Source organism: Mesoplodon mirus, assembly GCF_964341445.2.
Source record: "Mesoplodon mirus genome assembly, chromosome: 13".
In the NCBI taxonomy this organism is placed as follows: Eukaryota; Metazoa; Chordata; class Mammalia; order Artiodactyla; family Ziphiidae; genus Mesoplodon; species Mesoplodon mirus.
Window position 1 is genome coordinate 24,317,343 of NC_138989.1, and position 21,142 is coordinate 24,338,484.

At 46.7% G+C, this 21,142-nt stretch overlaps 1 protein-coding gene across 2 annotated transcripts in view; it reads left to right on the forward strand.

Annotated features, from left to right (window-relative positions):
- LIMK2 (LIM domain kinase 2) overlaps positions 1-21,142 on the forward strand; it is a 54,663-nt gene continuing 33,521 nt past the window's right edge. The window contains exons 1-2 of one of the 2 annotated variants that reach the window (XM_082641413.1): positions 1-111; positions 12,428-12,527. In XM_082641413.1, coding sequence (XP_082497539.1) covers positions 96-111; positions 12,428-12,527 — 116 coding nt within the window. In that variant the 5' untranslated portion in view covers positions 1-95. Of the gene's footprint in view, positions 112-12,427; positions 12,528-21,142 lie in introns of those variants that run through there. The other variant, XM_082641415.1, reaches the window with a different exon arrangement.

Here is a 21,142-nt window from a genome sequence, read left to right on the forward strand (position 1 = left end):
GGCAGAGGTCCTCGCGCGCCTGAGGCGGCGGCAGGAACTGAGCGGAGACGCCGCTGTAGCGGCCTCCTATTCCCCATTTCCGCGCCTCTGGGACCATGGCCGAGCAGGCGGGTAAGGAAGGGCTGCGCCGTCCTGTCCCGGCCCCGGGGCGCCTGAGGGGAGCTGGCGGCCTCTCGGGGGTTTCGGACTGAGTGGACCCCCGTGGGTACCGGCTCCTTAGAGGGAGAATTTGGGGAGTGAGCACAGCGCTCCCCGAAGACTCGGAGGTTGTGGGGAGCGGGGATAGAGGGCTCGCGGGGAGGGCGGGCAGGCGGGGTTGGCGACTTCCCGCGAGTTGAGGTCCTTGGGAGGAAGAGATGCTGGGGGGCCCCTTTTTTTGTGGACCTGGAGACTGCAGGTCCTCAAATTAAAACTCTTTCTAAGGAAGCTGAGGGGACCGGTTTCCTTTGGAGTCACAGTTTGGGGGAATATGGGGAGTACGGCATCCTCAGAGTTTGGGTAGGTTCTGAGGGTATGGAGTTACCCCGTGTTCTGGATTTTCTGTGGGAAATTGAGGAGAGTCTGAGTTTCCCACGGGATCCAAGGCTTCTGGAGGGTATCTTGGTGCCTGCGGTCTCCTGGGTCTTGGGGTTCTTTGCAGGAAGTAGGGCATTGTGGGCTCCCTTGGGGTTTAGGACACGACTGGGGGTAGGGAGAGGTTGGAGTTTCTTCCTGAGGCAGGTACGCCCCCTGGGGCTCTGGGCCCTCCCATGGCCCCTCTGAGACCAGAAAGGAATGTGACCAAACACCTGGAAGGAAGAGTGTCTAAGGGTGAAGGGTAGCTTCAGGGTTAGGTTGGCTGGGCCTGCGGTCCCCTCCCAGTCATCTCACACCACCCTGCAGCTTCCTGCCCTCCTTGCCTGTCCCCCAGTACCAGGAACTTTTTGTTTTCCAGAAAGTTGTGGGAAACACCCACCTGTGTGGGTGGCCCAGCCTCTAGGTCGACCAGGGTCAGCGTCCAGAAGCTTTCTAGAGCTGGCAGGAGGGAATAGTGGAGGAGGGAGGCTGTCCTGGATATCTGCCCCCGCTTCCTGGCTTTCAGCCTGTGGACAGTCACTTCCTCCATCCTGAATAAAAGGAGCAGGCCACCAGTGGGTCACTTCCTCACCATGGGAGCATGGGATTTTCTCCTCATTCTTAATAATAGGCTTTTAGAGAAAAAGGGCTAGGGGTAGACATTCTCCGTCCCTTCCTATTTTACTTTTTTTTTTTAGTTTCCAGAATTCTTTGTCTCAAATGATTTCTAATGATTTTTTCTAACCTTTGAGTAACATAGGTTCCCTGTCTTGAACCTTGATTCTCAGAAACTTGCTAAAGATCTTAGAGTGCAATAGTGTTTATTAGATCTTTCTCTGAGTGAACCAAAAAGCTGTCTAGAGGCATCAGTGCCTCTAGATGCATTCGTTTGTACATTCTTCCATAAGAATATATGTTGGGTACTTCTGGGCCACACACTAAGCCAAGCGCTGAGGAGTATAATGATGAGCAAAACGACACAATTCTTGGCCTTTGTGGTGCTTACAGCCCTAGCGATGTACAGTAAATAATTGAGGTGACAGTTGAGATAAATGCCATAATAACTGAGATAAGCAGTTGAGATATGTGCCGTAAGATTGCACCAGGGGCAAGGGAAGTGGATAGGAAACACATTCCTTTATAAAGCAAGTTTATGCTGAGCCCTGAGGATAAGTAGAAGCTAGTCCAGCTAAGAAAGGGTGAAGAACTTTTCAGGCCGAGGGAACATAAAAAAGCCCTGAGGCAGAAAGGCATGTGGTGCCTTTGAAGACTGAGAGAAAGCCAATACGGCTTTTTTATGGATGAGGAGACTAAGGTTCAGAAATTACTTGTTCAGGGTTCCATAGCCAAAAAAATAGCAGTGGTCAGAGTTCATATTTTCTAGCTTCAAATTTGGTGCATCATCCTCTCTGAATCACAAACACCAGAATGAGGTTGCCCATGGAGTCAGAGAAGGAAGCGGGACTTAAACTTTTACTTGTTCTTGAACACAGTCAGAGCTGTGTTCTGAGACAACTCAGATTCCTGTGTAACAGGAGAATCAACAAAGAAATCAAATATTTGCTGAGTACCGGTGATGTCTTAGGCACTGGGCTGGGCCAAGTGTTACCTGTTATAAATTTTAACAGATGCTAGAGATAATGTAACTCTCCTCATTTTACATGTTAAGAAACTGAGGACTAGGGAGGAAAATGGATTTGTCTAGGGTTACTCAGCTAGTGGTAGAGCCAGGACTAACCTAGGACTTGTCCAGTGCTCTTTCCAATATTCCAGGGTCCTTGAGGCATACAGGGTCTGGCACACAGTATTTGTGGAAATGAATAATATGTGGTTTGTGCCTTTGAGAAATTCACTATTTAGAGTAATTGAGGAAAAAATGAACAAATCAAGGCAAGCTATTATAAGGCCTATAGGTGATAACATTAGGAAATTTCAAAGATGAGGGAGAACCTTATTCATACATTTATCCTACAAATATATATTGAGTTCCTACTGTGTGCCAAGCACTTCTAGGCCCTGGGGGATACAACAGGGAGCAAAATAGATCAAATCCCTTCCCTCGTGGAGTGTATGTTCTGGTGGCGAGAAACAGACAATAAGTAAATACATGAATATCATATGTCAGGGATAAATGCTCTGAAGAGAGATGAAGTATGATAAGGGCATAGGTGCAGTGGGAGGTCAGGGGAGCCTCTCTGGTTGATGACATATGAGCAGAGAAATGAAGCAAGGGTGTGAGCCATTTGCATATGTGGGGGTAGAACATTCTGGACAAGGAATAAAAGAGAATGAGCAAAGACCCTGAGCCAGGAATGTGCTTGGCATGTTTGAAGAACAGCAAGGTGTCCAGGGTGGCTACCAGATTTGGTCAGGGAATGCTTGAGGGAGGTAAGATTTGAGAGGTCTCAGGTAGGTTAAAAAAAAAAAAGGGCAGCGGGGTTTAAGGGGTAAGGAAGAAAACTGTGGGAGTAGGATTGCAAAGGCAGGTGAGTTTCAAGATCTTCACAAGGGGTGGTGAATTAATATGTGTGGTGGAGGCAAAGATTGGGAGGTGTGGGAAGTGGAAGATAAGGCTGAGAGGGTGGGTGAAGCCAGACTGCAGAGAGTTTAATGCCAGGCTTGTAGACTTTTCTGATCTGCAGCAGAGACCATAGGTTTAGAGGCAGGGAGAGTCATGATGTGGGCATTTTGTGTTTATACTATCAATCTGGCTTTGGTGGGCAGGATGGATTGGACAAGGGTGAGGAAGAGCACCAGTCTGGAGGTGGGTGCATACAACGGACCCTGAGCTGAGGTTGTTAGTGATAGGAATGGAGAAGGAGGCACTGACCAGAGGAAAATGCCTCATGTCATGGGCAGGGTTGTGTGACTTGAATGGCTCTGGATATGGGATGGAGGGAGCAAGGTAGGGTCCAAGAAGACCACAAGGTTTTAAAGCTGAATAGAAACCCATCATGTTCAAGAGGCAGTATTAGGCTTTCCACATTCCTGGTGGGTTGTCTGCCTCTTCTGGAGGCTATGCTGATTTCCAGCCCAGGACTGGCCTCTGATCAGTGCAACCTGGGGTTGGGGGCTTGGGCTCAGGCATACTAGGGAGGGGTGGAGCCCACCCCCAGGTATCATTTCGGCATTTCAGTGAGAGGGCGTGGAGCTGTAGCAGTCTCTTACAAGTCTATATTCTTTCCCACTCCTGACCTTCCTTTATACAGTAGCAAGAATTAGACTCTTACCTATTAATTCACATCCAACAGTAGCTAAAACATGAAACCATTGCTTGGTTCTATTAAAGTACAACTTGAGCGTCCATCCTGGGATTCTATTTTGTCAGATCTCTCTACTTGTAATTTATTTTTCCAGTAAAGAAAGTCTAAAATGTAGTGGAAGACAGACTTTGGAGTAAGCAGACCTGTGGTCTAATCCCAGCTCTAACACTTGTTAGTTGAGCAGTTCAGTTTCCTTTTCATTAAAATGGGAACAATAATAGTCCTTTGATACTAGTCCTTATTTCATGGAATCTTTATATTCAATTAGTTCATGCTTGCCTAGTGCTTAGGACACTGCCTGGCATATAATAAGGACTCAAAGTAGTTTTTTCCTGCCATTGACAATGGGTTTAGAACTGCCATCTGGAATTATGAATTGGTTAACCAGTTCTCTGATAAAGAGATTCTTTGTAGGCCTCCCCCTAGATTAGAAAATGCCTGCTCATTCACAGCTAAGTAAACTTATGGTTGGAAGTGAGAACCTGAGTGCCCGAAAGCCGAAAGTGGCAAGAACCATCTGTCTTGTTTGTTTCTCTACCAAGTGTCTTATTATTCTACCAAGCTTGCCCTGCCCCCAGTACCTGGTTTGTCCCTCTCTGACGTGTGTTATTTTTTTACGTATCCTTGCCCCTCATACCCATGAGCACTCGCCGAGGGCCCCATAAGTTCGTGGCCTAGTCTCTGTCTTGCACATGGACACATAGAAGACATTTGCTGAATTTGTTTTGAAAACATTCCCATCAGATTTTAGAGGCTAATGTATTTAATAGCTCAGAGTTTTCCCCAGCCAGTCGCCTAGATATACATGAAAGAAAGAAGAAAAGCTACTCACAATTCAGTTGCCAACTAAGTGCCAGGCACTGTGGGAGGTATTTTCAGGTAATATTATGTTATTTCTCTTAATCCTCTTGGTAATGCTGTAAGGTGGGTGATAACCTCTTTTTAAAGATTAAGAAACAAGGGGGTGAAACAGGTAAAGGGGATTAAGAGGTACAAACCTCCAGTTATAAATAAGCCACAGGGATATAATATACAGCGTAAGGAATAAGGTCAGTAATATTGTAATAACTTTGTATGGGGACAGGTGGTTACTAGACTTTTTGTGGTGATCATTTTATAATGTATGTAAACATCAAATCATTATGCAGGGGCCACCCTGGTGGCGCAGTGGTTGAGAGTCCGCCTGCCGATGCAGGGGATACGGGTTCGTGCCCCGGTCTGGGAGGATCCCATATGCCGCGGAGCGGCTGGGCCCGTGAGCCATGGCCGCTGAGCCTGCGCATCCAGAGCCTGTGCTCCGCAACGGGAGAGGCCACAACAGTGAGAGGCCCGCGTACGGGGGAAAAAAAAAAAAAAAAAAATCATTATGCAGTACACCTGAAACTAACATAATGTATGTCAACTATATTTCAATTATTAAAAATTACTGATAGGAACTGGGGGAGAAAGTTATTTGTTTACTTTCTTAAAAAAAATAAAGATTAAGAGTCAGGCTCAGAGAGGTTAAATAATTTGCACAAGGACACAGAGCCAGGTTTCAAACCCAGATCTAACTCTGGTTCTTCTGCTTGACCCTTACAAATTTTTCCTAATAAACTAAGGAGCGGCAGAAGAGAACAACAGCAAGAATAAAACCTCTGAGATGCCTATGTCTGTGCCTTGACCTGAAAAATGAGAGGCCCCTGTTTTAGTGTCACAGACTCTCAGAGTTAGGAGTAATTTGATCCCTCCTTTTATGAAGGAAGAATCTAAGTTCCAGAGAAGTCCAGGAGCGCCTTTAAAAATCATCTAATCTTTCTTCCTTAGACACTCCCTTTGGTAATATTTGATGAGCTAGTGAGGAGGAAAACTCTTTGGGATACAGGGGAGAATATCTAGAGGAATGTTAATCATTACTGTTAATCTTGTTGACAGTCACTTCATTCAAATGTGATCTCTTCTCTCTTGGTTGTTCCATACCAGTTGCTGCCCTGCCCCTCTGCTTCCTGCTTTATCCTGGAACAAGTTGGATTTATATACCTGACCTGCCAGCTCCCAGGGGGCACAACAGTTACTGTACTTGTTTTGTGCTGCACTGAATTGGCTGGGTTTTGTTCCAGGTTCTCATAGTCTAGTGGAACATGAGAAGCACCAACGATTTTTTGTCTCAAGTGAAAGGATAGGATCTGTGCATGTTGGTTCAGGCCAGGCTTTATGGTCTCACGAGCTCTCAGTGCTTGGGGATTTCTCACCACTTTGAAGCTGAAAAGGACTAGTTTGCAGAAACCCAGTTCTTAGACCAAGATTAAGGTGAATGTAGTGTCTTGTGGGAAACTCACTGGCCCTGAGCTGGGGTACCAGGCTGAGCCCTTCCATGGAATAACTGAGCCCTTTCAAGTCTCAACTTGTCTGAGGCTGCCTAGGGTCATAAAAATGCAACAGGTCTGGTAGTCTCAGAACTTGGGTTTGAGCCCCTCCTGGACCAGCTTTCTGATGGTTAGACAACTCAATTCTTCTCCAAGCCCATTTTTCTTTCAGAAAAATGAAAGGCTTAGGTTTGAGTAGATGATTTTTAAAGGCCCTTCCAGCCTTACCATCCTGCTACCCTAGTGCGTACCCCAGTAGAGTCACAGATTGTTTGAGGCTCATGTCACCAATTATTAAGTTGGGAGAGAGAAGGGTATAGAAGCTGAATATATTTTATACCAGCATTCAAAAGATCCTGAAGGTGAGAAACTTTGTAATGAACCATTTGTTACACTTCTCACCTTGTTTGCATCGCACACTTAGCACTTCTTAAAAGCAACAAGTCCCAATAATAACCATGAAGGCATGGTTTTCTGATTATTAAACACCTGACTAGGGCTCCGTGTTGTTTGAAGCTGCTGGGGACATTTACTTAGTCAAGCTCCCTTTCTAGACTCTGACAATCAGTAGCCACTGTTGATAAGTCTGCAAATAGGAGAGGTAAACACAGTCGAGGGAGAGGTGAACAGCCTGGTACAATGAGGTATTTTCCTAGAGGAAGACTTTCCCAGCCAGACTGGACCCTAGATTGGTCTTCCACTGGGCCTCACAGAAATCTCCAAGACTTTGTATTATTACATTTCTCTTACATTTCCTAGAATGAAAGTTGTAAGAAAGTTAGGATCATTGACTTTTAGGGCTGTGTAAGGGAACTGAAGAGGCCAAGAGTATTTTTGAAGAAAGTCTGGGTTTGGGAGGCTGAAGGCTCTGGGTGAATAGCCTCGCTCGGGTACAATGTGACAGACTGAGGCATGTGCGTCTACATGTAACTTTACCTGGAGGTAGTCACGGGGGAGGCAGGACACATTCCAGGTGAATCATCGCTGCTGACCATTGGAGCTTATCTTTGGAAATTACCTTTATAGCTGGCGGTTGGGTCCAGTTTTTCAGTTGGATTTGCCACACAAAGAAGTGTCAGTTCTGCACCAGACTTCATGCTAGGCCCTGGAGATTTGAAGATGATCAAGATGTAGTCTTTGCCCCTTAGAGCTGGGGGCGATGGATGGTGCAGAGAGGAAGGGAATAAAGGAGACAGAAACATAATGAACTGTAGTTATAAAACAAATGATATAAAACAGGTAATACACCAAGTGAAACAAACACTTCCTGCCTTTGGGGGACCATCAAGGAAGGATGGAAGTCTGATTAAGGGAGGAAAAGGTGGGTAAATAAATATCCTAAACACACAGAGTAGCTATAGGTGTGAATGTTAGGATACAAGACCGTGAATTTGTGTGGCAGGAATAAAAAATAAATCAAGATGTGACTAGAGCATTCGTTTGTACAGCAGGTTGAAAGATAAAGGTTCTTTGGGGCCACCTTGTGGAGGGCCATCCCTTCTTTCAATAAATGTTTCTTGAGGGACTGTAGTAGGCCAGGGACTGGTCTTAGTTCCTTAGTCCTTAGGAGCTAACAAGAGCCAGCTTTAGTGATGAGTGAGGCGTTTGTATTCCTGCCTCAGGACCTTTACACAGATCTCCCCGCCATCCCAGTCTCCAGTGTTACCCTTTCCTCCTCCTTTTGCCTGGTTAATTTCTATTCATCCTTTAGAGCTCAGCTTGGAAATTACTTCCTTAAGGAATATGTTCTTGTTTGCCCTACCCAACCCCATTTGCTTAGTTATGAACTGGATATCTTCTTCCTACCACTTGCCCCAATTATAATGAAAATAATTATGTTATTGTTTAATATCTGCTCTATGTTTAATCTCTCTTGTTTGCTGCTCTTTCCCGAGCATGGTGTTAGACACATAGTTGGCATGCAATAAATACTTGCTAAAAGAATGACTGAAGCGTGTCCATCGAATTTAGCAATAAGTGGTCACTGTTGACCTTGGTGAGACAGTTTCAGAGAAATGGTGGGGGTGGAAGTCAAACTGCAGTGGATTGGGCAGTAAATAGGAAGTGAGGAAGCGAAGGCAATGATGTGTAGACAACTTTTTTTTTTTTTTAATTGAAGTATAGTTGATTTACAATGTATCAGTTTCTGGTATACAACAAAGTGATTCAGTTATATATATATACATATATGTATATTCTTCTTCATATTCTTTTCCGTTATGTTTTATTACAGGATATTGAATATAGTTCCCCATGCTGTACAGTAGCTCCTGTTGTTTATCTGTTTTATATATAGTAGTATGTATCTGTTAATCCCAAACTCCTAATTTATCCCTCCCTGCCTTTTCTCCTTTGGTAACCATAAGTTTGTTTTTTATTAGACAACTTTTTTTTTTTTTTTTTTTTGCTGCGCCGCGTGTCTTGCGGGGTCTTAGTTCCCCGACCAGGGATTGAACTCACATCCTTGCAGGAAAAGTGCGGAGTCCTAACCACTGGACCACCAGGGAGTTCCCTATTAGACAACTTTTTAATATGTGTGGCTGTGATGTGGGGAAGCAAGGGTGGTAGCTAGAGGAGAAAGTGGGGTCCAGGTTTTTTTTTTTTTAATGGGAAAGACTTGAATTTATTTAAATGATAGTTGGAAGGAGCCAGTGGAGAAGGGAGTGGTAGTGGAGACTGTCTTCTGAGAGGTGGGATGGGGTGGAGTCAACAGTTGAGTTCTGTAGACATTGAGGAGTCTGGGTGAGCCAGCTAAGACTGTGCAGCACACCAGGAAAAGAAGCCAAACAACTGAACTTGGGCTGTGCTGAAGGACAGAAGGATTGGAGGGACATTTCAAAGGTGGAACCAGGTGGCTATGAGAGGAGGGAGTAGAGGGTCTTGATTTTTGTGCCCCTAGTGCCTAGCACAGAGCACATAAGTTACATAAGTGTTGAATGGTGTTGAGTCCCTCAAGACTAGAGGGGGACTTACCTGGTGGCGCAGTGGTTAAGAATCCGCCTGCCAATGCAGGGGACATGGGTTCGAGCCCTGGTCCGGGAAGATCCCACATGCCGCGGAGCAACTAAGCCTGTGTGCCACAACTACTGAGCCTGTGCTCTAGGGCCAACAAGCCACAACTACTGAGCCCACGTGCCACAACTGCTGGCACACGGGTGCCCAGAGCCTGTGCTCCGCAACAAGATAAGCCACTCTGGGCTTCCCTGGTGGCACAGTGGTTGAGAGTCCACCTGACGATGCAGGGGACACGGGTTCGTGCCCCGGTTCGGGAAGATCCCACATGCCATGGAGCGGCTAGGCCTGGGAGAGGCCACAACAGTGAGAGGCCCGCGTACCGCACAAAAAAAAAAAAAAGGAGAGAAGCCACACCGATGAGAAGCCCGTGCACCACAACGAAGAGTAGCCCCCACTCACCGCAACTAGCGAAAGCCTGTGCGCATCAACAAAGACCCAACGCAGCCTAAAATAAATAAATTTATATTAAAAAAAAAAAAAGACTGGAGGGCAGGGCAGGCTCTGGAGGGTGTGGCCATAACAAGTTATCTCAAATATCTTCACAGTGGAAAGTCCTGATTCTTTTTGAATTTTGGAAACAACCAGAGGTCACTCAGAGCCAAGTTGTTGAATTGTTGAGTAAGTGGGTGGTCAGGTCAGAGACTATTCCTTGCCAGTTAAAAAGTAAAAGCAAGAAACAAGATGTGGCTTAAAATAATGAGATTTGCTGGTAGCAGCCTGAAAGCCCTTTCATGTAAGAGTTCCCAAACTCTGGTACTTCCAGAATTTGGAAGATTCATTTGGATATCTGTGTTCATTAAAAACCCTCTCACTAAAGGGAACCCTCTTGCAATGTTGGTGGGAATGTAAATTGATACAGACACTATGGAAAACAGTATGGAGGTTCCTTTAAAAAACTAAAAACAGAACTACTGTATGACCCAGCAATCCCACTACTGGGCATATACCCTGAGAAAACCATAATTCAAAAAGAGACATGTACCATAGTGTTCACTGCAGTACTATTTACAACAGCCAGGACATGAAAGCAACCTAAGTGTCCATCAACAGGTGAATGGATAAAGTAGGTGTGGCACATATATACAGTGGAATATTACTCAACCATAAAAAGAAACGAATTTGAGTTATTTGTAGTGAGGTGGATGGACCTAGAGTCTGTCAAACATAGTGAAGTAAGTCAGAAAGAGAAACAAGTACCGCATGCTAACACACATATATGGAATCTAAAAAAATGGTTCTGATGAACCTAGGGGCAGGACAGGAATAAAGATGCAGACATAGAGAATGGACTTGAGGACACGGAGTGTGGGAGGGTAAGCTGGGATGAAGTGAGAGAGTAACATTCACATATGTACACAACCAAATGTAAAATAGATAGCTAGTGGGAAGTAGCTGCATAGCACAGGGAGATCAGCTCGGTGCTTTGTGACCACCTAGAGGGGTGGGATAGGGAGGGTGGGAGGGAGGCGCAAGAGGGAGGGGATATGGGATATATGTATATGTGTAGCTGATTCACTTTGTTATACAGCAGAAACTAACACAACATTGTAAAACAATTATACTCCAATAAAGATGTAAAAATAATAATATAAAAAAGAAAACCTCACTAATTCACTGTCTCACCCATAACCCAGTTTGAATGAGTGTCTCAGACTTTTCTGCCTTGGAGTTTGTGAGGTTGATGGTGCACTGTCCGACCACTACCGCCCAAAAACCACAAAGGCCCCTCCCTCTTGAGAGTCTAGGAAGTTTAGATACAGGAGGTGATACATGTATGGGAGAGGAGCGGGTGGGTCGGGCTTTAAAGCCTTCTGCCAGCTCATTTAACTCTCCTCTGGGCTATGAGGACAGCTGTCTGTGTCCTGGCTGCCCCAGAATGCCGCCAAGCAATCCTGAAGTGCCCGAAGCCGTGCATTGTCTATTCATGGCCCCTGTGCCTGTAAAACAGGGTCCGGTGACTGTCACTGTGCCTGTGGCAGTCTGGAGTTACCCAGAGAGAACAAAGCCGCACACACGGGGCGCACAAGGGAGTCTTGTAACAACCTTGTCCCGCTTTCTAGGGCTGAGTCAGGTACCACAACTTGATCTCAGCTGCCCTTTTATTTCAACAAGTTAACATCTGAGCCACACCAGGAGTATTGTGCTCTGTCCCTTTTGGAGGGATGTGGACTGACTCTGTGCTACTGCCCATGCTAATCTCTCAGCCTACACAGCTCTTCCCCATCCTTTTTCAGCCTGTAGTAAATCTTGTCCATCTTTCAAGGCTCAGCTTTCCCTGCAAAGACTTTCCTGGCTCCCCTGAGTGGAATGAGCAGGAGCTAGAAAGAGCACAGGCTTTAGAATGGGGCAGACCTGAGTTGGGATGCTAACTCTGCCACTTGGCCTTTCACCCCCGGCCCCAAGCTTCAGTTCCCTCATCCGTTAAATGAATATAATAATACCTGTCTCACAGGATTGTTTTGAGAATTAAATGAGATTCGGTCTGTGAAAGCATCTAGCACAGTTCTTGGCATATAGGAGGGATTAAATGTTTGTTCTTTCCCTTCTACCCTTGTAATTTCTTTCTCTGAACTAAGATAGCACTTTGCTTCTACCCCTGAAATAACATCTCAGTGAAAAAGTACAATATGGAAGAATGTTTCTTTTCCAGTGGATTTCCTCTTTGAGGAGCAGGGGTAATTTATCCAACAGCCTCCAATGTAGAGCTTGGACCCATGGGTCCAACAAGAGGACCCATGATGTTGGTTGAATGAATGATGGACCCATTGGGGTGATGGAAAATCTGCACAACCAGGGCTTTTGAGGAGTAGGGAAAGGCAGCAACACGTGTGACCTAGAGAGCAGAAATTTCTGGGTGCTGGCTGGGGACCATTGTAGGAAAGGCTGACCTGAAAAGAAAGACTTTGTTCATTTCATCTACTCAGAGCTATAAGCAAGGGCTGAAGGAAAGGAAAAGGCAGGTTTTGTTTCAGTAGAAAAAGGAACAACCAGAACCGTTATTTAAGAAGTCTCATTTTAAAAAATGAGGCTACTTTTGAGGCCAGGAATTCCCTGTGGTGGGGAGATGAACAGCTGGATGAGCGCTCACCAGGGATCTTGTGGAGGAGGGAACTGTGCATCCAGCAGAGCATCGCCCAGCCCTTTCAGTATGAGAGTCCCGTTAACTTGGTCTTCTTCTACATGGTAGGAATCCCATCCCTGCACCCCTGCTTCTTCGGCCTCTGAACCCCGCCTTGGTTTTGTGTGCAGGTGAAGATGCCTGGAGGTGTCGGGGCTGTGGAGACCATGTCGCTCTGAACCAGAGGTTGTACAGGACTGTCAGCGAAGCCTGGCACAGCTCCTGCTTCCGGTAAGTGGGTCCACACCCCTGTCTTTGCCAGTGCACTGCGGGCCAGTCACTATTTCATCTTCTGGAAAATAAAAAACGAGCTTCCTACTAGAGAGTTTCCATTTTGGGGGAGCTCAGGGAGCAAAGGGATATGCCCAGGAAGAGCACGTGAGCAAACACCAGGTGAAAGTAGAAGAGCCACACATAGGCCAGGTGCAGCTAGAGGTGGGGGGTTTGGGATGGGAGGAGACCTTTCCGGGATGTCCCAGCACCCTCACTTTATAGGTGAGGAGACCGAGGCCGAGAAAGAGCGACTTTCCCACGCCTGCACTGCTGATTACGCAGTTGCCTCAAGGGTTGTTCGTAGTGCAGCTGGCAGAGCCAGCTCCTCTTCACCACGGGATGCCTCCCTAGTTTCCTGCTTTTTGTTATTAACTTTATTATAGCTCTTAGATTATTGTTTGGAGGCAGCTCGGTTTCTTGAAAATAACACAGACTTTAATGTCAGATTTGTTCCTCTTCTCTGAGACTCTGTTTCCTCATCAGGAAAATAAAGGTGTTAATCATCTCTGTCACAGACTTGTTGAAATTGAATGAAGTTATATATGCCAAGGGTCCAGCTCATGGTAGGCACCCACTGAATGGTTGGAATCCTTGAGAGTGGGAGCTTGTCTTTGTATTCTCTAGAGCATAACACAGCGCCTGGCCTGCAGTCATTCCTTGTCGGAGGCTGGGTGGGCATTTGTGGCCCCCCGTGGTCTGAAGTGGCAGGGCTGTGCTGAGATCTGAGAATGAGACAGACTGTAGATGGGCACCATGTGCTGTAAACTCCAGCTCCCACACACAGCTCATGTTGGAAAGCATCCCCTGTGCTGATATCAAGAAATTTAATTGACCTTTAAGCACTTGTCTCCACCCAGGGAATTACGTGGGGGGTTGGCCTGAAGAGCTCTGGCCTCTGGAAGAGTTGGAGCATTTTTCTGCCCTTTCAGCTCTAACTCAGAGCTCTCCAATCTTCTCTGTGGATCTGATTGCTTTGGTTACTCCTCCTTGGTTACCCTCAGGGAATTTGATTCTACTTTTACTTTGCCTTTTAGTAAGATAGGAGCAGAGTATCAGAGCTGCAGGGGCCTCTGACTAGTCTTTTCATTTCACAACTTAGGCAAACGAGCAGCATCAGAACCCAAAGAGTTCCCAGACTGAGACTCTCCTTGGCCTCCAACCCGTACAGTCGTATTTGTTCCTGCCGTTTTCCCATTGGTATGAATATTTTCTAACCAAAATAAGCAGGAATGGGTAGGACAAGCTAATCTTTGGGATTTCTGGATTCTCCTATAACTAGAAGAACCGCCTACTCTATGATACAACTCCTTCATATCACAGATGCGAGGCCTGAAACCAAAAAGTCAAAAAGTTAGGCCATGGATGAAAAGAGCTGGCCCTAGAACTGAAGATGCTAGCTTCTTAGAGTGCACTGTGTGTGTGTATAAAAGAGACAGACACACAAATACATGCTCATAAAGAAGTAAGGCACGTTATCCTGGTGGGAAAGAGTTCAGGCTATGGAAGAGACTGGTTTCAAATCCTGCCTTTGCAGTTTATTAACTGACCGTAGGTGACTTACCTGAACTTCAGGTACCTCATCTGTAAAATAGGGATAAGCATAGTACTCATCCCACAAGGTTGTTCAGGAGGATTAAATGTGATAACCTACGTAAAGTCCCTAGCATAGCATCTGACACATAGAAAACCTTTAATAATAAGCAGTTGTCACTTTATGTTATATTGTGAATGTGTGTCTACATACACCTACACGCATACGTGTATTTCTCTTAACACACTCATTGGTCATCTGATGTGGAGCCTTGGGGATTAAGGTTAACTTTGAACCACCCTGGCACAGTTAAATCAAAGATCATGCCTGTGGGGGAAGCAGGGCATCTCGGTTCAGTCTCTTATTTGCAGCTTTGCCTCAAGGATGGAGTTTTTCTGATCCAGCTCTACTGAAAGGATGCATCTCCTGACTCCTGAGCTTTCCCATGAAAACTGGATGGCATGGAGCCCTCAGATGGAGCCTGGTGATTTGCCCTGGGGAGGCTGGCTGCTTTGGAGCCAATTTGACTTTTTCCCAAATTGGAGGAATATCTTCAGGGCTGGGAAGTATTGTACTTGTCTGGCCTCAGAAACGACCTGGGTTCTGAGGAGCCTGAGGCATTAGCCTGAATAGTCTTTTAAGGTCTCTTCCACCCCAGCTTATCTGTGATTCTCTGATGAATTCAGAGTGTCTGGGTGCAGGCCTGCTAGAAGCAGGACCCTCCTTCCGTGCTACCCAAAGTAATTCATTCTTCCTGACTCCATTCCAGCCTCGCTCTTACCCAGCTGGGCTCCAGTTACAATAAAGGAAATGACTTTTCTTCTCCCCTTCCCCCATACCTTTGTTTTCCTAGTCACAGGGTGGGGCTGGATATTGAATGGAGAAGTTGCTGGAGTTTGGCTCAAACTCCTCCCCCCCGCCTTCTCCTTACACTAGCCCATCCCCTGTCTGCAGCCACATCTTGCCTCTTGCCTCCGATAGCCTTCCGCCAGATTCTCAGGTGCCCAGACAATAGGAAGCCACTTAAGGCTGGGACCTGGGGCTGTACTTTGGAGGCCAGCTAACGTACCTCCTGGAAGTCCGTAATTGTGCTAGTGCAGTTGGGCGCCCAGCCAGGATCTCTCTGATCTCTGGATGCTTGGCTGACCAGCCCTCCCGCTTCCTCTCCTCAGCCTTCGCAGCGGGCCTGTTTGGACTCCGTACCTCTGACCTTCCTTCTTGATCAGTGCCATTGGTTCTAGAGCTGGGGCCATTCTCTCTGAAGCTCTCAGGAACTGGCTCCCTCTCTCTGGGGGAGGCCAGGAAAGCAGCCGGACTGCACATTGTTTGTAGTTGAGGTTAAAATGAGAAGCTATGAATGGTGACCTGGTCCCTTGGCATGTTGGCAAACCAGGGAAACTTGATGAGTTTTCTGACGATTGTCCTTGATTGTCCTTTCCCCCTAGTCAGAGGTGTTTGGCCAAGGAGGAGAGATTGTGGGAGGAGGGGAAAACTGCCTCTATTAGTCTTCATGGCCCCTACCTGGAACTCTGTTGTTTGACCCAATTCCTGACAGCATTATCACAGGGGAAGCTCCACCATTCTTAAGGCTCCTGGGAACTTTCAGGGCCTCCTTTCTCAGGATCGCGAACAGCTTTCTCTTTGGAGAAGTGTTTCCTAATGGCGATGCTCTGGAAAAGGGATGATGCAGATAGAAAGCTGTTGTCGCTTCATCAAGCTACAGACCATTTCCTCTAAATTTGTGACTCCAGGAAAGGCCGGTGAAGAAATCACACACGTAGCGACCGAGACTGGTATAATGGGCTGGCTGACGACAGTGTTTTCTGCGGTGCTGAAAGCTGTGCTCATTTTCTCATCCACACCCCCATCCAAACAAGCGCAGTAAACTGATAATTACAGTAACAGGTACCATTTATTGAGTGCTTACTCTGCACCAGACACTGTCCTAAGCATATGTCATGTACATTATCTCATTTAATTCCTACAACAACCTAATAATGGTGGTACTGGTCTTACTTATTTTACAAATATCGGGAGATGGAGGTTACTTGCTACAGTCACAGAGCTAGTAACTGGCATAGTTGGGATTTGAACCCAGGCGTCCTGACTCCTTGCTTACCAGGGTCTTTTCATTCCTGACTAGGGCAGTCATTTACCCTCCCTGAGGCTCGGTTTCCTCTTCTGTACCTTCAGGGTGAAAAGAAATCACCCTCCACACACTGGTGGTATTGGTTCAAAGGCTTCATGAACTCTCTAGTGTCAATGAAAGTGCTGCTAAATTTCTCCTGGGTCTCTGGCTCCTGGTGTGGGAGTCAGTGGAGCAACCCTGCCCTCTGCTGTTGTACTGTTGCTGTTGCTGTCCCGTTGATTGACCCAAAAGCCTCTGATTCTAGTTTGTCTAGTTTATCTCTAAGGAAACAGCCAGCCAGCAGGTCATTAAGGCTGGCTTCTGGACAGGGGCCTGGGGCCTGCCCCTCAGAGAAGGGGAAGGACAAACACCTGGGCCTTCTTCTGCCCCCACAAGGGACTCCAGCATGAACAGAGTGGGACTTCTAATATGTAGCAGCAGCTTGTGACCTTCAATGTGCCTTAATCCTGCTCTGTTCTTTGGAAAAAGAAAACTAAGACCCCGTAGAAGCCCCACATTGGCTGTCCAGGGCAGAGATGGAGGGGGTGGGGGTGAGGCCAGGGATGGACGACTGATGATTTACTAAGCATTGTATTGGGAATTTCACTTAGATTATCTGATTCAACCCTCATGGTAACCCTACAACCCCATTTTACACAGGAAGGCCCAGAAAGGTAGAGTAACTTGCCCAGGGTCACACAGAGCTGACACTCGAAGTAGGTCTCTCTGGCTCCAAAGAAGGGTCTTCTTTCCACTGTGACTCCCACGAAAGAACAATAGACCTGGAGTCAGAAGACCTGGATTTGAGCCTTAGCTGAGCCAGGCCAGCTATGTAACTGTGGGTAAGTTCCTTAGCTGTGATGAGCCTCAGTTTCCTATCTGTAAGATGTGGTGAAAGTAACCCACCTCATGAAGTCGCTGTGAGGATCACAGAGGTAACAGATCAGAGAGCACTCTGAAAACATTAGGATGGGGTGATGTAAAGGGTCAGCAGCAGCACGTAGCAACACTGTGCTCCTGAGCCGTTCTCATTTCATTTTGAGCATCATCTACTGTTTTAAAGCACCCAGTTAGCTGCTGTCGGGGACACAGATTGGACCTACTGGTCATATCTCCCAGTTGGCTCCCTCAGACAGCTGAAAAACAGGTCAAAACTTGGAGCGTTCCTAATAATGGGCTGTAGTCTGGCTTCCATTCTGTCTCTCCCTTGGAACATTCCCTTGGGGGTGTCCCAGAGGATAGACTCAGCGGTCCGTCCACTGGCCACTCTTCAGTCCTCATCCTGTATGGCCTCCCGAGCTGCCCTGGAGGTAGTCAGGTGAATCAGAGTTTGCAGTCAGGCTGCTTGAGTTTCCATCCCAGCTCCTCATGAGTCACCGCCTTAAACTTTCTTTGCCACAGTTTCCTCATCTATAAAAGAGTGAAATGGTTCCCACCTCAAAAGGTTGTTGTGCAGACTAAATTTGAACATGTATTCGAAGCCCTCAGCAGAGTGCCTGGCCGTAATTAAGACTTAATATATGTTAGCGTTTATTATTAGTGTCTCGGTCACTCTTGAAACGTTCCCTTCCCTTGGCTTCCCTGACATTCCATGCCCCCCTCGTTTCCTCCCACTTCTCTGGTCATTCCAGTTTGCTTACCCCCCTCTATCCAGCTCTGAAACATTGCCATTCCTCCAGGTGGGCTCACTGTTCCCTACCTGGGCAGTCTTACCCACCCCCATGGCTCCTGTCCTCCACACGCTGATGACCACGTACTCCACATACTGATGGAATCGGTGTGCAATCCAGACCTCTCCACTGAGTTCTAGACTAGCTATCCTGCTGTCAACTTCACATGTCCATTCGGAGGTCTTGCAGGCATCTCAGACCCAGCTGGGCCTTCAGTCTTCCCCCCAGAACTGGCTCCTTTTCCATTGTAACCTGTCCCGTTGAATGGCGTCACCATCCACCCACTGCCCAAGCCAGAACCCAGGTGTCCTTCACGATACCTCTTCTTTCTCATCCTTATATCCAAGCCTGTCAGTTTTATCTCCAGATTATACTTTGAATGCGTCCACGTCTTTCCATTTCTCCTATCACCACCATGTTCCAGGTTACCATCATCCCTCACCTGATGACCACAGTAGCCTTCTAACTGTCCATGGTCACTCTGGACCCCCAATACATTCTCCACAGAGCCGCCAGAGTGAGTGATCTTTAAAAAGAAAAAAAATCTGGGCTTCCCTGGTGGCGCAGTGGTTGAGAGTCCACCTGCCGATGCAGGGGACACGGTTTTGTGTCCGGGTCTGGGAAGATCCCACATGCCGCGGAGTGGCTGGGCCCATGAGCCATGGCCACTGAGCCTGCGTGTCCGGAGCCTGTGCTCCACAACGGGAGAGGCCACAACAGTGAGAGGCCCGCGTACCGCAAAAAAAAAAAAAAAAAAAAAAAAAAAATCTGACCACTCTGTCATCTCTCTGTCCTCATACACTTCAACGACTCTCCAGCATTCTTGGATAAAGGCCAAAGTCCTTTCTGTGGCCTGTAGAGTTCCCCATGGTCTGACCTCACCCCATAGCCTCCTGTTTCCTCTACTTCAGCCTTGCTGCTCTTCACAGGTCCAAAACTCGCCCTTCTTCCTTTTGACAAGGCCTTTGATCCTGCTGCCTCTGCCTGGAATGCTCTCTCACCCTCCTTTCGCCTAGTTAACACCTGCTCATCCTTCAGGTCTTTACCTGAATGAGGAACTGATGTCTCAGGGAAATGGTTACAGAATAGGTTGTGGCCCCTGTTTTATGCTTTCATAGACCTTCCCTTGAAGCTTTTTTTGTGGGTTTAATCTCACATTTATTCATTTGCTCATCTCCTTAGTGACATCCTGAGGTCTCTAATATGCTAGCATAACTTGGTCAGGGACCACAGGGTTTTTTGCCCCTTATGTGTCACCACTGAGCACATGTTGGCATGGGAGGCATATTTGTTGAATGAATTGCCTGGGGTGGCCAAGAGATGTGATGAAAGTGAGGCCTTTCCCTGCCCTTCCCCTTCCCCACATCCTTCCCTTTAGCAGCCACCGTGGCTGCAGTTACTGTAAATGGCAGGGAGAAATTGGTTCCGGACATTGGGTTATTTGGGACAATTGCCTACAAGTGTCGAGTGAAAAGTGAAAGATTTGTCTTCTGCCCCCAAAGGAGCCAAAGAGGCTGACCCAGGAGTCCTCCTGTCCAGCAGCAGGTCTTGAGCTGTACTCTGTAGGTACAGTCCAGACAGGAGCAAGCCCTGGAGAAAGAGAAATGTTCAACTGTGGCCCAAACTAGATATGAACTGTCCTGAAATCTGACAAATCCCAATTCTAATCGCAAGTTTTTAAATTTACTTGTTTTTCAAATTTTTAGAAATCTTTGAAGGATGGCATTAGCTAAAGATGCCCATTGAGTATAAAGTGGGGGAAAAAAAGTATCTGTTACTTGTGGGTGATTTATGGCAGGGAGGCGGTGGATGGTTTGGCGATTCCCCAAGAACTTGGAAATGAAGTTTGTCCTCTGGGAGTTAAACTAGTTGGATCTGTGTGTAACAAGAGCAGTATTCTGTGGTAGTTAAGAAAGACTCTAGAAGCAGATTGCTTGGGTTAGAATCCTGGTCCTGCCATTTATTAGCTGTGCACCTTGGGTAGGTTACTTACCCTTTCTGTGCTTTGTTTCCTCATCTATGAAATGGAGAAAGTAGCCTAGTGCCTGCCTCGTCATGTTATTGTGAAGGGTGAGTGAGTGAAGCCATGCGTGGCCCTGGTGGGACCAGGGCTTGCAGAGTGAGTGCCCGTGACTGTTAGCCATTTGTTAGTAGCTCCCAGGGAGCCCAGTGTCTGCCAGGGCTGAGTAGTACATGAATTGGTGATTGTTACATATCTAAAGAAGTAATGATTTTTTTTCAATTAAAAATTAGTTTAAAAACCAGTAGAATAATGAGTGGCCAACAGTGAAACAGTAAGTGAAAAGTCAGGCAAAACTAGAAGTATGCAAAACTAGAAGTATGTCCACATAGAGATACTGAATCTGGGTTTAGTCACCAGAAGGGCGTTCTTTGTTGTAGGCGGGGCTGGTTTGGCTAGCTCATGGCTGCCAGAACGAAATTTCTCTCCATGGCTCCTCATTTCCCTGTATTTTAAGTCCATGCTCACAGTGCAGCCTTCTGATGCCTAACTCAGCTTCCTGGGATTCTTGATGACAGGAAGGATCAGGGAGCAGCACCTGTACAGGGGATGTGATGTTCTGATTTCAAGTGCCAATTCATAAATGGACAGGGGTTAATAAATGGTTAGGATAGAAACATCCTAGAATGTCTGCACCTCTCTGGATACTATGAAGTCCTGTTCCGGGACCTAAAAGGTCAAAAATGAGGCCTGAATTAGGGTCCTGGATTCACCAAGGTGACCCTAGCCTTGGAGAGGTCTCTGGGTGTTCAGCCAGTCAGCATTTCTCTGACCACAGCCCTTCAGCATTGACCTACTGGTGTAGAATGTTTTGCTCACCTAACTCCTTGCTCACCTAACTCCTTCCTCTTTGCTCACCTCTAACTCCCTCCTCCTCCTACAGAGGAAGAAATGGAAGCCCAGAGATGTTTAATGGCTTGCCTTAGATCACACAGCAAGTTTGTTGTCAGCCAGGTTAGATTTTCAGGTCTTCTCTGCCAGACATTTCCCGGAGATTTGTCAAGGTATGGAAAGCACTCTTTCCCCGTGCAGTCAGGGGAAGAATGTGTAAACACAGCATTTGACACTGAATGTTAAACATTCAGTTTTCTAATATTAGTGTTACAGAGCAACAGTGGATAATTATCTACAAGGCGTTGCGACCCTGTTCTTTTATACCTCATGCAGGCAAATCTCAGGTGTTAAAAGGACCACCTCGGTGGAGACGTGGCCTGAGGATGAAGC